This window comes from Chanodichthys erythropterus, chromosome 8 (genome assembly GCF_024489055.1).
Source record: "Chanodichthys erythropterus isolate Z2021 chromosome 8, ASM2448905v1, whole genome shotgun sequence".
NCBI lineage: Eukaryota > Metazoa > Chordata > Actinopteri > Cypriniformes > Xenocyprididae > Chanodichthys > Chanodichthys erythropterus.
Genome location: NC_090228.1, coordinates 2139308 through 2155008, shown reverse-complemented (window position 1 = coordinate 2155008; position 15701 = coordinate 2139308). Strand labels below are relative to the sequence as shown.

General features: G+C 38.4%; 2 protein-coding genes across 9 annotated transcripts; both read right to left on the bottom strand.

Annotated features, from left to right (window-relative positions):
* Positions 1-541: 541 nt before the first annotated feature.
* Positions 542-5727, bottom strand: lmod2b (leiomodin 2 (cardiac) b). Of its 3 annotated transcripts, XM_067391409.1 has the most exons (4): positions 5305-5727; positions 2770-4194; positions 1485-1507; positions 542-970 (listed from the first exon to the last, which is right to left on the bottom strand). In XM_067391409.1, exons 1-3 carry the CDS (start codon positions 5581-5583, stop codon positions 1502-1504), a joined length of 1710 nt encoding a protein of 569 aa, XP_067247510.1. In that variant the 5' UTR covers positions 5584-5727; the 3' UTR covers positions 542-970; positions 1485-1501. The 3 variants fall into 3 exon arrangements, with proteins under 3 accessions (XP_067247510.1, XP_067247509.1, XP_067247508.1); XM_067391408.1 differs by having other exon boundaries at positions 542-1507; XM_067391407.1 differs by lacking the exon at positions 1485-1507.
* Positions 5728-5917: 190 nt separating this feature from the next.
* On the bottom strand, positions 5918-15643 carry asb15b (ankyrin repeat and SOCS box containing 15b). 6 transcript variants are annotated; one of them, XM_067391400.1, is made up of 10 exons: positions 15487-15643; positions 12209-12290; positions 12064-12119; positions 11843-11974; positions 11587-11745; positions 10221-10466; positions 9955-10126; positions 9309-9870; positions 7214-7367; positions 5918-7135 (listed from the first exon to the last, which is right to left on the bottom strand). In XM_067391400.1, the coding sequence occupies exons 1-10, from the start codon at positions 15524-15526 to the stop codon at positions 6966-6968; spliced, it is 1773 nt and encodes a 590-aa protein (XP_067247501.1). In that variant the 5' UTR covers positions 15527-15643; the 3' UTR covers positions 5918-6965. The 6 variants fall into 6 exon arrangements, with proteins under 6 accessions (XP_067247501.1, XP_067247504.1, XP_067247505.1 ...); XM_067391403.1 differs by having other exon boundaries at positions 10221-10418; XM_067391404.1 differs by having other exon boundaries at positions 15467-15609.
* Between the last annotated feature and the right edge of the window lie 58 nt (positions 15644-15701).

Below are 15701 nucleotides of genomic sequence, written 5' to 3'. Positions count from 1 at the left end.
GGATTTTAGCATGTGCACATGTCAGTCAAATTATATAATGCTGAAATGTTCTCCTAGCAGGTAAATTTGGAATGAAATGGTTTAAGGAAGTGTTCTAGTTCCATTTCTGTGATTCCTTCATAACCTGTTCAGTAGCTTTTATGTTTCCCCCCTGTCATCAGAAGTTGGCCATGCTTTAAATGTCTATTGCATGCATGTAAATAATGTTAGAAGTTGATTAAGACCTTAACAATTCTTCTGTGGAAAAAAGTATGTGCCTTTCAGAGACGTTCCTTCGCTGCTGTTCCTGCCACTGCTGCTAAAAACATTTCTCTGTTCACGGTGAACAGCTGCAGAGTGGATTTAGTCCAGGGGAACTTTTCCAAAATACACAAACATAACAGAGTCCGGATTAAGAGACTCTGATATTCATACAACTAATGCTCTCCCATTCAAGCAAAGTCATTTTAGCCCTGCGTTTGCTTATGAAAGGCTAATCTTCTGACCTTTGCAACTGTTTTGGTAACACACATACTCTATGGCAGAAATAAGGACGCTCTCATTATTTTAATTGATTGTTTAATTGATGATTTTTAAACCAAGTCAGATATTTACATTTATACAGACATAATGTTAAAAATTATTAGTCGATTTTTCATTTTAAAAACAACAAAGTATAACAACAGCAGAAACGACCACTACTACTAATAGTAATAAAAAATGAATACAGTGCAAATATCCAGGTCATTCTCAATACAGAAAACCCTGTTATTTTAAACATTAAACATGAGCCTGTTGTGATCAAGTTTACAGAATTTGTACCATTGAAACCTTTTAATGCAAACTCACCAAACACCTGAACTGATCAGAATTGTTCTGAGAGTCGGTGTGATTCTGAGAAAAGCAGTTTCTGTATTCGCAGATGATGCTCAGGAGGCCTTTCCTGTTCTGTATTATAGCCTTGTTACCGAAGATACTTAGGAACTTCAACCTGCGAAGAATTAAAAGGTCAGATCCCTCCATTTTTTTTTTTTTTAGTTTAACTAAATTTATTCACAGCACATTTGGATTACCGTGACGTTATATATTATATGCAATCAATAATAAAACCAAGACAAGCTCGCTATTTTTGTTTACTTATATAATAGTATTATTATTAATAATTAAACTCCTGTCAACAGTTTTCATTTTCCACAGCACCAAGGCATCTGCCTTATCGAGACGGGCAAAATGGTTTCTATTCATAGCAGCAGTAAGTGTGAGGAATTTGTGGGGTCAGGATGCCTTATCTGAGGATAACACTGAATTTTCCACTGCGGCATGAACTGAAGCTACAGTTGAGTTTTATGTATTTCACCACATCTATTCTTCTGTCATGGTCAGGGCTGTAACCACATAGACACTGAGGGGGACACAAGTCCCCCTAATAATTAGAAATAGCCAAATTATCCCCCTCAATGTTTAATATTCTTGATGTTGCTCTGCTGCACTCCTCCATTACGCACCGTTCTGTTTGATGACCCTAAACCTAGGATGACAAAAGGTTTTAAAGTTACATTTTTAGGCTGGTGTGCCTCAGTAGTTTAACAGCGCTCATCAAAATGATTGAGATGCCCAATCATTTGAGTTGTAAGTAGCTAAACATTTCCAATTTGACAAGTGTTTTATGATAGAAATGTTCAATGACTGACAGTAATATCCAGTGATGCAAACTACTCAACTTTTATTATGAAATTTCACCATTTTGAATTGAAAATATCCAATTATCATATGACGAGACAAGGAACGTTTCATGTTTTCGACATATATGAATGAGAATGACAAATAAGAACCGTTCTTTTACCATTCGTCTTTTTCCTTATTCCCTTAAATCCCATTTAATAATTGATTTCTTTTAAATAAAATTAAAAAAAATAATAATTTAAATAAAATTGGTACCCCCAATGTTCAAGACATGGTTACAGCCATGGTCATGGTGGCCATAGTCTTTAAAGGGTTAGTTCACCCAAAAATGAAATTTGTCATTAATTACTCGACATTCTTTCATCTTCAGAACACAAATTAAGATATTTTTGATAAAAATCCGATGGCTCAGTGAGGCCTGCATTGACAGCAAGATAATTAACACTTTCAGATGCCCAGAAAGCTACTATGTGACTTTGGCAGTTTGAAACACGCTTTGAACCACTGATTCAAAGCAAAAGATTCGTAAACCTTCGAAGCTTCAGGAAGCAGTGTTTTGAAATCGCCTATCACTAGATATTGTTGAATAAAGTCGTTATTTGTTTCGTTTTTTTTGGCGCACAAAACTATTCTCGTTGCTTCATAACATTAACACTGTAGTCACATGAACTGTTTTAAATATGTCTTTAGTAGCTTTCTGGGCATTGAAAGTGTCAATTATGTTGCTGCATTTAAGGCCTCACTGAGCCATTGGATTTTATCAAAAAATAAAATTTGTGATAATTTGTGTCTTACGGTCAATGACATAATGACATAAATGTCATTATTGGGTGAACTAACCCTGAACTGAACTAAAGAATGCATCTAATATAGACTGGATTGCGACACGCCATCTGTTATAAACAGGTGTGGCAACAACGAGAGGTATGCTCACAAGAGTTATTTGGTCTTAAAGGCGGTACTTTTTTAAATAAGACCATTGTATTTGGGATTACTAACTGTATGGAGTTTTACAAATCAGGCATTTGAGGTTCTATTTCAGGTAGGATGCTGCCTAAGACGACCGTAGACAGCAAGAAAGCTCACTAGGTTTTGGAGGATACTCACCTTTCTGAGATTTTTGATGCTACTGCCTCTGATGGCGTCCATGAGTTGATCGTGAGCGCAGCGTTGAGGTGTGGACGGTCTGGAGTTCTCTCTGTCATTGATGGGTCTCAGTGCATTCTTCAGTTCCTTTAATATGCTGTTAGTCTCTGCTTGCTTTGCAGCCCCTTTTTTGCCCTTTTTGGACCTGGATTTGGTGTGCCCGTGCTGCTGTTTCTTGGAGGTCTCCTCTTGCCGTTTGATGACCTCTGCAATCATTCTGGAGGGAGCCTTCTTTTCTGGGATGGAGGCTTTGGATGGAGGAGGTGGTGGTGGAGGAGGAGGAGGTGGTGGTGGAACAGGAGCAGGAGGGGCGTTCTTCTTTGCCATGTCAATGTGTGGTAGCTTTGGAGATGACCATGGTGAACTCCGAGGTGAGCCGTAAGGAGAAGAGTTGGCCGCGCCCTTCTGAAGGGCAGCCGTTCTTGGGTTTGTGGGCGTCGCTGCACCTCCTTGCTGCTGACGCAGCTCCTGCATTCTCTTCTGTCTTTGGAGGTCTTGGTTGCGGGTGAGAATGGTCGTCATGCTTATACGAGGGCCTGGAAGGTCGAACTGGTACCCCAACTTCAACACTGTGGTATTCTCCCTCAGTAACTTCACAATCTCCATTTCCACCTGACCTCCACAAATGTGCCGTTGGTTGTGAAATCGCATTTCCGTAAGAGTACTGTTTCGGGTGAGGGCTTGTACCAGTGCCAGGATACCTCTCCCTGTAATAAAGTTGGACTCAATGTTGAGATTTGTGATGTTGCCGTTTTCTCTCAGCATCTTGGCAATGGCAAAAGCCACCTGGTCATCTGCATGTGTGTTGGCAAGACTAAAGAAACGTACGTGCGTGTTTGAACGTAAGGCCTCTGCAAATCGGATAAGAGTGTCTTGGGAGATATTGTCAATGTTGTTGAGGTTGACTTCGGTGGTATCTGGGTCATTGTTGAGGATCTTTTCCAGAACCTCATCCACCACAGTGGGGTTTCCTGACATGCGACTGGGCTCCTGAACTTGGACCTTTGGTTCGCCTATCAGTGGAGAGTGTCGTCTTACAGGCTCTGCCATTCTGTGATTGGACTGAGCGTTAGTAGACCAACACTGCTGAGGTTGAGTAGTACAATCTAGTGAGTCTGCCATTTTAGGACTGTTGTCTTCATTTTCTTCTTCCTCCACCTCTTCCTCGTCTTCGTTGTCTTCTTCTTCAACCTCGTCCTCTTCTTCTGTCACTGGTTCATCCAGTTCACTTTCCTCTTCTTCCTGTTCCTCTTCTTGGTCTTCTTCAACGTCCTGATATTTCTGTGCACCTTTCTCATTTTCTTCAACCTCGTCTTTTTCATCCCCAGATTCTTCAGTGTCACTCTCAGTTAAACATTCCTCTTCTTCTCTGCTGTCTTCATCTTTCTGGAATTGATAAAGTCATTGTTAGAAAAGCACTGGTGCTATTGATCCTGGTGCTGTTATGAGATCTGGAGTCCCTGCCCCATGGTGTCCCTTCACCCTTTAAATCATACTGGATTATGGACTATGACAGTATGTACATTATTTGATTATTTTATAAAATGTTAGCCAAATGGCAACTGCTATTCAAGAATTCAGCTGTTTTAATCCAAGACTCTAAGAAAAAGGGTTAGGCTTGTCACTTTGTACCATAATATAGTCCATATTACTACCTTAAAGGGTTAGTTCACCCAAAAATGATCCCATGATTTACTAACCCTCAAGCCATCCTAGGTGTATACGACTATCTTCTTTCAGATGAACACAATCACACAATTTTTTTATAATGGTAGTGAATGGGACTTGAGATTCTGAAGCCCAATAAAGTACATCCATCCAAAATAAAAGTAATCCACATGGCTTCATGGGGTTAATAAAGGCCTTCTGAAGTGAAGTGATGAAAAATATCCATATTTAAAACTTTATAATCACTGTTTTCCAGCAATGTCCATACGCAAGTCAAGTTCCGTCATAAGAGTGACCTCTGACCCAAAACGCACGATGCATTGATGAATGCAGAAGCACAGCAGACAGAGCAATACCCCAGTCATGAATTAGAAGTCTAAAACGAGAATTTTTAAAGAGAAATGTTGGAAGATTTCGATATAAGAGAAGAGGCTTGAGTTTGTTGCCCAGCCCTATTTGTTTAAACCTCAAGGTTACGCTACTCTTACATCCTACGTCATACATAGCGTCAGAAGTTACTTTCGCCGTAACTCAATTTGTGTACTTCAAAATTTCGAGCCCCATTCACCCAGATTAAGGTTTAAAAGAGCCAGGATATTTTTAAATGTAACTACAATCGTGTTTGTCATGTACACCTGCAGTACGATGGCTTGAGGGTGAGTAAATCATGGGATAATTTTCATTTTTTGGATGACCTATCCCTTTAAGCGTGCATTTTACTACTCTAAGGTACCATTATGTACACTTTAGGGATAAATAAGGTACAAATTTGTATCTTTTAGGGTACTCCCCCAGTGACAAGCGTGTTTGAGGTTGTAGATCACTAACCTGTCTAGGGCTTGTGGAGCCGATCCTCTCCTCCTCCAACAGTTTTCTCGTCTCATTTTCCCAGTATTTCATCAGAGCTTCCCTGCTGAATGTTCCAGTGGGAGTCTTAGCCGTCTGATCTCTCTGTCGCAGTCCGATGGGAAGATTGTCGTCTGGGTCAATATCAGCCAACTCCTTCTCCAGCTCCTGGAGTTCTTCAGCAGTCAACGAGGCCAACAACTCATCTTCATCCAAATCCTCGTACTTACTCAGTTCCCGACGGTAGCCAAATGTACTCATGGCCTCTTGGTAGTCTGCTCAAAGTCTGAAAGATTTTGTCTCAGTTTTGGTACATCAGATCTTTCCAGTGGTCTGGGATGAGTGGTGCAAGTGAGAGTTGGCGCTCATCTACTGTGGTGGGCAGCTGGAGGGGTCTTAAGAGGAGGATCAGAGAGACGTGGTACAAAGCCCCAGCCCATGATGATGTTGCTTTTTTGGGAGGCAGGAGTCAATCAGACAGAGCTGCAAAAAGCATGTGAGCTCACAACATGGCCACAGCGAGGCCTGTCAGTAAACGCTGACTGCATTGTTCATGTCCAAAATAAGCAGACGGACTCTGAGGAGATGGCTTAGAGAGAAATGGTAATGTCCTTATAATAGCAAGCCGTTTTTACCAGCAGTGTGGTAAATACTTGAATTTGAAACACTTAGATGAGTGAGAGCCATTCTGAATGGCTCTGTACGTATTTACTGGTGCATTAAATGAAATTATAATTACGGCTTGTATCACTGCACAGAACCTAAGTGGCAAAATTAGGCTAAATTTGAAAATTTAAAGATACAATTTACTGTTTTTGACATTAAGAGTATCCTCGGTTTAGAACTGGACTACCCAGAATACTCTCAAGTACTTTTAGTTTTTTCACATGTGCCAAAAATAAGCTAAAGTAACACGTCACAGGCTAATAGTGAAGGGCAGATTATCCCAAGAACTGTTATCAGCCTGGCATGAACCATTGTGAGGATTTAAAAAATCCTCTTCTCTCTTAGCCTTTTACTGGTTTTGTCTCGCTTTTGATGTCATAATCAGGATTAAAATGTGCTTTATTATTGCATTCATCGAAGCATACGTCATACTATCAAATCCGCAGCTTGCCTAAAAAGTAGTGAATCTGAAGAGAGGCTAAAGGTTAATATGGTGTAGATATGAATGGGTTTCAAAGGCCATAAGCTGTCAGGTCAGGCCTGTGCCTGAGTGTAAGGTGTTTGTTGTCCCATAGGATCCAAACAACCAGGAGAGGCTAGATCTGTGTTTATGACAGGAACACAGTGTCCGCTGCATCTCCGAAGCCACCGACTGGCGTTGACAGCGCAGGAATGTTGTTGCTCTGATAACAAGGGTCTCTAGCAACACCAGATTCAGCAAATCCTCAGTGCTGTTGGATTAGGGCCAGGATGAATGTTGGTGAATATTGAAATGTATGCCAAATTGTTATGGTTTAAAAGATAATCCCATTTTTAGCATGCAACTAATTAGAGTTAATCATGTCCAGGTTAAATTTCACTCGGAAATCAAAAACAGAGGTGCATGATATATGAAAAATGATATAATCACAATGTGTTTGGAAACAAACCAATAAATAAAACTAATTGGAATACAATACATATAGATGCATATATATCTAGTGTTCATCCATTCGACCATACACATCATGCTCTTTGTAGAGCAGGAAGTTCTTCAATGCCGGGGGGAAAGGAACGGTGCTCATGAACTCTGGGTCATTCAGTCTCCTCAGTGTCATATGTCTCCTGATAACCAACCTGGCCTGGTGTTTCAGAGGCTTTGGGTTCCCTAGCACCAAACAGACATTAAGAAATGGTTATTTTTTGTGTTTCATATAGGTTTGAATGGTGAACAGAAGTGTCTTACTGAGGATATCACAGATGTTGGGCCACTCCTCCTGTCTCTCCAGAATGTGTTGAAGTTTGGAGCAGATGTGCACGTGACTCACGTAATCCAGGAGAGTTTGCACCACCCTCCCGGCCAAGTGTGCCATCCATGACACGCTAATGAACTCGCAAAACTTGAAAACACAGAACAGAGTGCATAATTAGGCCACATATAAATATAGAAATGGAATTTTTGGGGGAGAATTCACTAAGGAGGAATTGCGACCTCTTGTGGCAGTGATCAGAACTAACAGGTACACACAGGTAGCGCCTGGTTAAGCTGTTTTTTAGGTGGTTAGTGAATAAGACTCAGGTTTGGGCGCATGTTGGAGCAACTATTTAGCGATTCCACTAGACCCCAAATATGATGCTTACGGTCACAGATTGCTCTTGATATGACTTCACTGAGGCCCTGTTTCCACCTGGTATTAAGATGCGTTTTGGTCGATCGGATAACAAGTAAATGAGGGAAACATGCCCATTTACACCTGGTATTCTAATCCATCTCTTTTGGCTACTTTCAACCACTTCTGTCCTGATTTCTTTGAGGGGAGGGTCTATGGGTGGGTAAATGTAAGGGCTTTTTCAGATCTTTCAATCTAATGGATGAAATAAGCTCACACAATTTACATATGATGGAAAAACATACGGAGAGCAGCAGCTTTCGTTTCTGTTCTGACTGCCGAACCGAGACCGGCCGTGTATGTTAGAAATCAGGAATGGTGAGAGAACATTGTGCTTGGTACATTTTTCATCTTCAAAACCAAACTTGTGCTGAGTCCCGCACATGACATGCAGGAAAAAATAGTAGGCTAAATTGTGCACACACTTTACTAAGTCGTTCCCTCGATTTATAAATCGTGCTCACAGTTTAACAACGCAAGGGAACGAAATAGTAAATCATGCACACAATTTAGTAAATTGAGGGTATGACTTAGTAAAGCTTGCGCACAATTTACTTTTTTTTTCGTTGCATGTCATGTGCAGGGCTCTGTAAACTTGGGTCTTTAGCTGACAAAGTTTACATCCCAAAATGTTTACGCATTAGCATGGCTGTTCTAACCAAGTGTGCCGCACAAGTCCTGAAAAGTGAAGCCAAAACCTTTTGATCGCCCCCCGGTGGCTGGTCCCAGTATAGGTCATAAACCCCTCCCTCTCCATGTAATCTTATGGGACGTGAGACAAACTAAACAATCAAATTACACTTTTTACAAAGATGGTTTCTGTCAATTTATGTAGTTTTTATCACACTGATGTTCAAATTCAAGTGTTTGTTTTTTGTTTTTTTAATACGTTTGATTTCAGTTCGTTATTTGATGCTATAAAAACGTCATAATTGGCAGCTATGATTGACAGCTTCTCTGAGTGAAGTAGTCACTGAAGCACCAACTGACTTATTTCACACCAACATAATGAGTTGTTCCTCAGTCAACGGTATTAACCAATTCTGCAGAAATATAGACGAGGCCTTGATACCGCACCACCACTACTTGCTCACTTCTGCGCAGACTCTGGTCCCAAATCAGCGCAAGATGGTTCACTTCACTTTTCTATAATGGAAGAGAATGGAAGTGTGTCGTCCATCTTTTTTTTACGGCATATGGTTCGAACACATTCAGCCATACAAGCGTTTACACTACGAAAGCAATCCGTTCAAATGCGATATCAACTACTTCTGGAAGTGGTCGAAAGTGGACAAGCTCTTAACGTTTTAGGCCCCGTTTACACCTGTATTTTAGCGTCATCCACTTGTGATTCGATCGACCAAAATAATACTTCTTAATGCCAAGTGTAAATGGGGCCTAAGAATGAATTGTGACTTATTGTTGCACAACAAAATGCACATTATTTTTTAAAGTAACAGTGCAACATTAAATGCTTTATAAACCTAATTTACACAGATATAAGGTGTTTTAAATGTTCATGGTGCGCACTATAATAGCACAGGTAGTGCCTGGTTAATCTGGTTTTCAGGTGGTTAGTGAATAAGACGCAGGTTTTGGCGAATGCCGAAGTGGTGCAATTGTTTAGTGAATCCACCCTATTGGTTTCTAAACCCCAAATATGATGCTTACGGTCACTTTGTTCGGATTGCTCTTGATCTGGTGTGATTGGCTATGAACCTCTGTCCATGTGTATGTCGATACAGGCTTGTCATGATAACATTCGAAGCAGCTTTCTGCATGGTAACCATTGTTAAGGAGCAGACGCAGCATCCTTTCATCTTTGAGGCAGTATTGCAGCGCTGTGGGAAATACAGTGTCACTGATGACAGAGAAGGCGCAGTTGACGTTCGCCCCATAGGCGAGAAGCAGCCGCACCAACTCGTGCTTCCCAGCTCTGACTGCCACCAGGAGGCAGCGCAGAGGGTCCAGGTCCGGATTTGCACCTGCTTTCAGAAGTATCTCGGTGCAGGTGACGTCTCCATTGCAGATGGCGAAGTACAGCGGGGTCTTTCTCATGTCACCGTACTTTTCGGAAATATGGCAGCCCAAGATTGGGTTGACGTCAAAGCCTTTTTCGATGAGCAGCTCGAGACAGTCAGCATGACCTCCATCCGCCGCAGAATGAACCGGACTCATACCGGACAGACGGATGGCCCTCTTAGTGGTGATGGGAATGAAGGTCCTCAAAGCCCTGTCAGATTAAAGAGAGACACACAATGATTTTATCATGGCAAAGATGTTGTAGTGTGGTAAGATTGATTTGGCATGCTCTCACAGGTAGTGCCCTTCATAGGCTGCACGGTGAATTGGAAGTTGAGAGCAAAAACTGGCTACATTAGGACTGGCACCATGTTGTAGGAGTAAATTAATACAGTCCAGGTTCCCAGAGCCTGCAGCATCATATAACGCACTGTCTCCGTTTGTAGCTTGTGCAGTGGCGTCGCCCCCTAGAGGTGAAAGCAGAATGTATTCATTTTTGGGGGAATCAACTTTCTTTTTTTTTTTCAAATTTATTATTATCTTAACTTTAACTTTACTTACCATGTTCGATAAGTATTTCCAGTATATCCGGATGGCCGTATTCTGCAGCGATGCCCAGCGGTGTGACCCCGTGCCCGTCACGTCCCATCACCTTCCCCCCGTGTTTCAGCAACAGCATCAGGATGTCCGCGCATCCCACCTTAGCGGCCTCATGGGTGGCTGTCCACTTCTTCAAACACACCTGCTCCATGTTGGCGCCTCCAATTATAAGTGCATGAACCATATCATAAGAGTTTGACCTCACGGCTGCAAAGGGAAACTTGGGATTATGATCCTGATGCCTAGTTTAAGAACTAATGCAAAAGCAGAAACAGTGTTTTGTTATGCCACATTTTCAATATGCTTGTAAAAAAACACAATACACTTACTTGCACAAGCCAGTGAGACTAATGTGAAAACTAGTTCATCTTATCCTATTATTTATATGTTATGTATGTGATATGTTAGGATAATGTGTAACGCAGGGAGTGAACCATTTGTCAAAGATCTGGGTTACATTTCACCCCAAATATGTATGTATGTGTGTATATATATATATATATACACATATATATATATATATATATATATATGTATATATATATATATATGTATATATATATATATATGTATATATATATATATATGTATATATATATATATATGTATATATATATATATATATATATATATATATATATATATATATATATATATATATATATATATATATATATATATATATATATATATATATATATATATATATATATATATATATATATATATATATATATATATATATATATATATATATATATATATATATATATATATATATATATATATATATATATATATATATATATGCATTTATAATATTTATTATTTAATATTTTAGGACTTGTTTTATATATTACATTATATTTGTATAATATTTATATATTACATTATATATAATTGTATGATGCATTATATATTATAGACATTATATATGCTTATAGATGTAAGTGTATATGTGTGTATATAATATATGCATTTATAATATTTATTGATCTATTTATTATTGAATTATTATATTTTTAATTTTTTTTTTGCATTGACATTGTAATATATTTATTGCATTTGCATTGATTATTTTTAATGCATTGACAATTTTTGAGCTATTTAAACATTACAGTTAATTGTAAATAATGAAAATGTTTACAATGCAAAAAATAGTAATATTATTAATGGTAATAAATATTTTATTAATGCCAATTTTGTTCACCTGGAAAAGTGAAATTGTAATCGATTTTTAATTAATTTAGTCTTAAATGATATCTGCTTAATTGCTTGTAAGAGACCAGACTTATTTGACGTCTCTTTTGTGTTTTTTTGTTGTTACCCAGGAGAAGTGGAGTCTCATTCTTGCTGTTCATGTTGTGTGGAGATGCTCCGTGTTGGAGAAGAACCTTCACATTCTCCACATGTCCTGCTTGAGAAGCCAGAGTCAGAGCAGTGTCTCCATCGGCAGTCATCTCCTCCATGCTCAGCTCATAGGATGCTGTCCAGGAAAAAAAAAATGCCCAGTAACACTGCCTTATTAGCTAATAGTCACTCATTTGTTTGTACTTTAACACAGACACATTGCGTCTGCTCACCCAGCAGGACGAGATCCAGCACACGGGCATCTGGCTGGACGGACGCTCTGTGCATCGGAAGCCAACCTCTGCTGTCTCTTTCTTTATAGGCATCGCTGTACTTGTGCAGTCTCCTTAGTGCAAACACATCACCTGGATAATATTACAGCACATGCGGAATATCAAGGCATTGCCTAATCAGAGCATTGATATTTAGATAAAAGTGCTCATGTATGAATTACCTTGATTTATAGCAGATAAAATCTTCAGGTTTTCATCACTGGCTGTTTCTAAAGTGCTAAACGAGGCAATGAAATGTGTGAGAGTAAAACAATTATGTTTGAAAAAATAAACACTAAGCATTGAAGTTGTTTGTGCATGCTGTACCTTAGCGGTTCATTCAAAACGGAGAAACTGCAGGTATCTTGGAGGCTCATTTGAATAGCGATCTCAATGAGCTGATCTTCATCTATTTGTTCCATGTAGTCCATTGTGTTTCAGAGGTCACAAGGATGTACACACAAACAAAACTTTTACTAGATTATAAAACTTGCACTAATTCTACTTTCTTTTTGGTGTAACTCTGTCCTGAAAGTTTTAAAATAACCTATCAGTAGAAATGTCATGCTTCACGCAGCGCAGCAAAACACAGACTGAGTTTGTTTTTGCATGTCCTGAAGGATATATTTAGTCCTGACCCGGTTTCTCTAGACACTTTGAGAATGCGGGTCGCTCTGACATTAGGCAAGAGGGTTTGAGTTCCCTCACGTGGAGCGGCCCACAAACACACACACACTGTTTAGTTTGCTTTCTTGAAGCTTAAACAAGACATAATAGATGTTAAAAACTGCTGATATGAATACACATTACCTGAATGAGTGTTTCATGATGTTTAGCTTTAATATGTGTGTTATACATCTGTAATGTGCAGGTAACTATTTAGTCTTTGAATTAAGTCTTGGAAGTAAATAAATTTGACTGATCTGTGTTATTGTTCATGTGTTTTACAATGCAGAATCTGTTTTGAACTCAATAAATTTCACTTAAAAAATGTAAGAAACTACTAAAATATGGAATGGATTCACTCAAGTGATCAAGTGTTATTTAATCATGGATTCCTGAGCTTCAATCTATTATGTTAAATAGTTTTTTTCATCTTAATTTATGCTGTTGCTAAACAGAACTGAACCATCTCAAATGTCACAAACTCTGTGGCTCAGTGGTTCATCACCTGCCAATCAAACATGGAGTTCTTGGATTAAATACCACAATTGCTCAAAGTTTTCCATCATATAACACAGAGTTCCCAAGAAAACTCATCTAAAACATGTTTTGCTTTGTCAGGTTCAGTGGCTCAAGTTATAAAGCATTATACTTTAATCATGGTTTTGTTAAATTGTTTTAATTAATGCTGAAGCTGAACTGAAAATCAAACCGAACTGAACCAGTTCAGCCATAACAAACTCTGTGATTCACTTGCCGCTCATAAAAAGAGTTCTTGGTTCAAATCCTGCCACTACTAATTTTTAAATTTTTTTCATAGAAAATAAAGCCCTCAATAAAACTCAACCAACACACCCGTCTGTATGTCAGACTCAGTTGCACAGGCAATAAAGTGTTGTGTTTTAATCTTGGATTCACGAGTTCAAATCAACTTTTACATGCGTTTAATTGTATTTCTAACATGTTCCAAACACCAGTATGGACTGTGAAAGCCAATATGGTGCAGTGGCTAAGCACACATTGGTTGCAAATAAAACTGCAATAAAAACAAATCCAACAACTGCCAGAAAATTTTCCATCATAAAACACAAACTTCTCCATAAAACTCCATCCAAAACAACCATCAAATTCTTTAAAATTGAGTCAAGAACCCTACAGCTCTTAACAGTCACACAATCTAGAAGACTTATAAGCCTACATTTTATTGTAGTAACATACAGTTTCTATATGCTGCTAAAACTGTACATCATATGCTCTTACCTGTAGTTATAGCATTAAAAAAAATACAAAACTTATAGTAGATTTTTATGAGGGAAAGTACAAATCAAGAGCTTTAAAGGGTTAGTTCACCCAAAAATGAAAATTATGTCATTTATTACTCACCCTCATGATGTTTCACACTCGTAAAACCTTTATTAATCTTCAGAACATAAAATAAGATCTGAGCGCCAAAGTCACGTGATTTCAGCAGTTTGACACGCGATCTGAATCATGATTCGACACACTGATTCATAACGCTCCGAAGCTTCCTGAAGCAGTGTTTTGAAATCGGCCATCACTAAATAAGTCGTTATTTTATTTTTATGGTGCTCCAAAAATATTCTCGTCTCTTTATAATATTAATATTGAACCACTGTACTCACATGAACTGATTTAAATATGTTTTTAGTACATTAATGGATCTTGAGAGAGGAAATGTCATTGCTGGCTATGCAGGCCTCACCGAGCCATCGGATTTCATCAAAAATATCTTAATTTGTGTTCTGAAGATTAACAAAGGTTTTACGGGTGTGGAACGGCATGAAGGTGAGTAATTAATGACATTACTTTTATTTTTTGGCGAACTAACCCTTTAAAGTCTGAATCTTCTTAAATAATGGGCCAGGCATAGCCTACTTTAGTTTAGTTTAGTTTAGATGAATAGTTTATCCATAAATCTTTTAAGTCTTGGGAAATAAATCTTGCCAACTAATCTAGGAGAGAACTGTATTATTAATGGACAGGTGGAAAACTGCACTTTCAGGGCAAAACTAGAGGACGTCAAAGTGTAACTTTTTGTATATTGTGTAATTGTGTGTGGTAGATACATAAGCCACGTTTATTTTAACGTTTAAGACCATATTTAATTAAATTAGCCTATTTAATATCCCTAATAATGTTTTTTTATTATTATTGTAGGCTAATTGTAATGACTGATTTATTGACGTCTTTCCGCGGTTGACTTTGTTTTATAAATGTTTTTCAATTCGTGAGAAAAGTGTCAATTTCTTTATCTCACGCTAAATGCGTGAACATTAGCAGCTTATCTGTTCCTGATCTGTGGCACAGGAAGGGCACACGATGTAAACAGGAACTTTGTTTTCCAGTTGTTGTTTTTTTTACCGCAGGCACGAGCAGCGGTTTCCAGGTGCGGGACGACATATGTCATGATGATAATGTCATAAAAAGAAACAATATTTTCCACTGTCTGCAAATGTATATAATCTGATAGCTGAACAATAAACTGCCCACTACAGCCATTTTTTCCGTTCTCTGTAAAGGGTACAGAACTCGATTTGTGGCCAAATCAGGATATATTCATTTGTGCTTGTAGCTACTGATGCATTCGGGTGCTAGCATCACCATATAGTTTTGTACACTATACAAAATCAACTGCAAATAAAATGTTCATATTTGTAAAATATTAAACATACATATTTAAGGATTACAAGATATGTATTTATTTGTTTATTATTTCCCCTTTAAGGATTACAAAATACCAAAAGGTGCTAACCATAACAGTACGCTTCCGTCACACAAATCACTCCGTGTGAAATCGAAGAAACGGAAATCGTTCCTAGTGCGCAAATACGTTCTACCATTTTTAAGTTATATATTTAATAAAACAATATGCATAGTTACTAGTTTAAAAAGATACATTACCTAGTGGTAGAAAAACATACCATGACTTATTCTGAAGAAGAAAAAAAAAAGTTGTACCATTAAATAAACAATAACTGTCTGAATAAACCTGTAGTCAAACAAAAAAACAGTCTAATTATTGCAAAAGCGGAAACTAGAAAGTATCAAGCAGCCACAAATGGTTAAGCAATGACTGCCTTAGCCTATACCCCGAAAACCCTCTTCCGACCCCACCTACCTAGGCGGCACGCGCAGT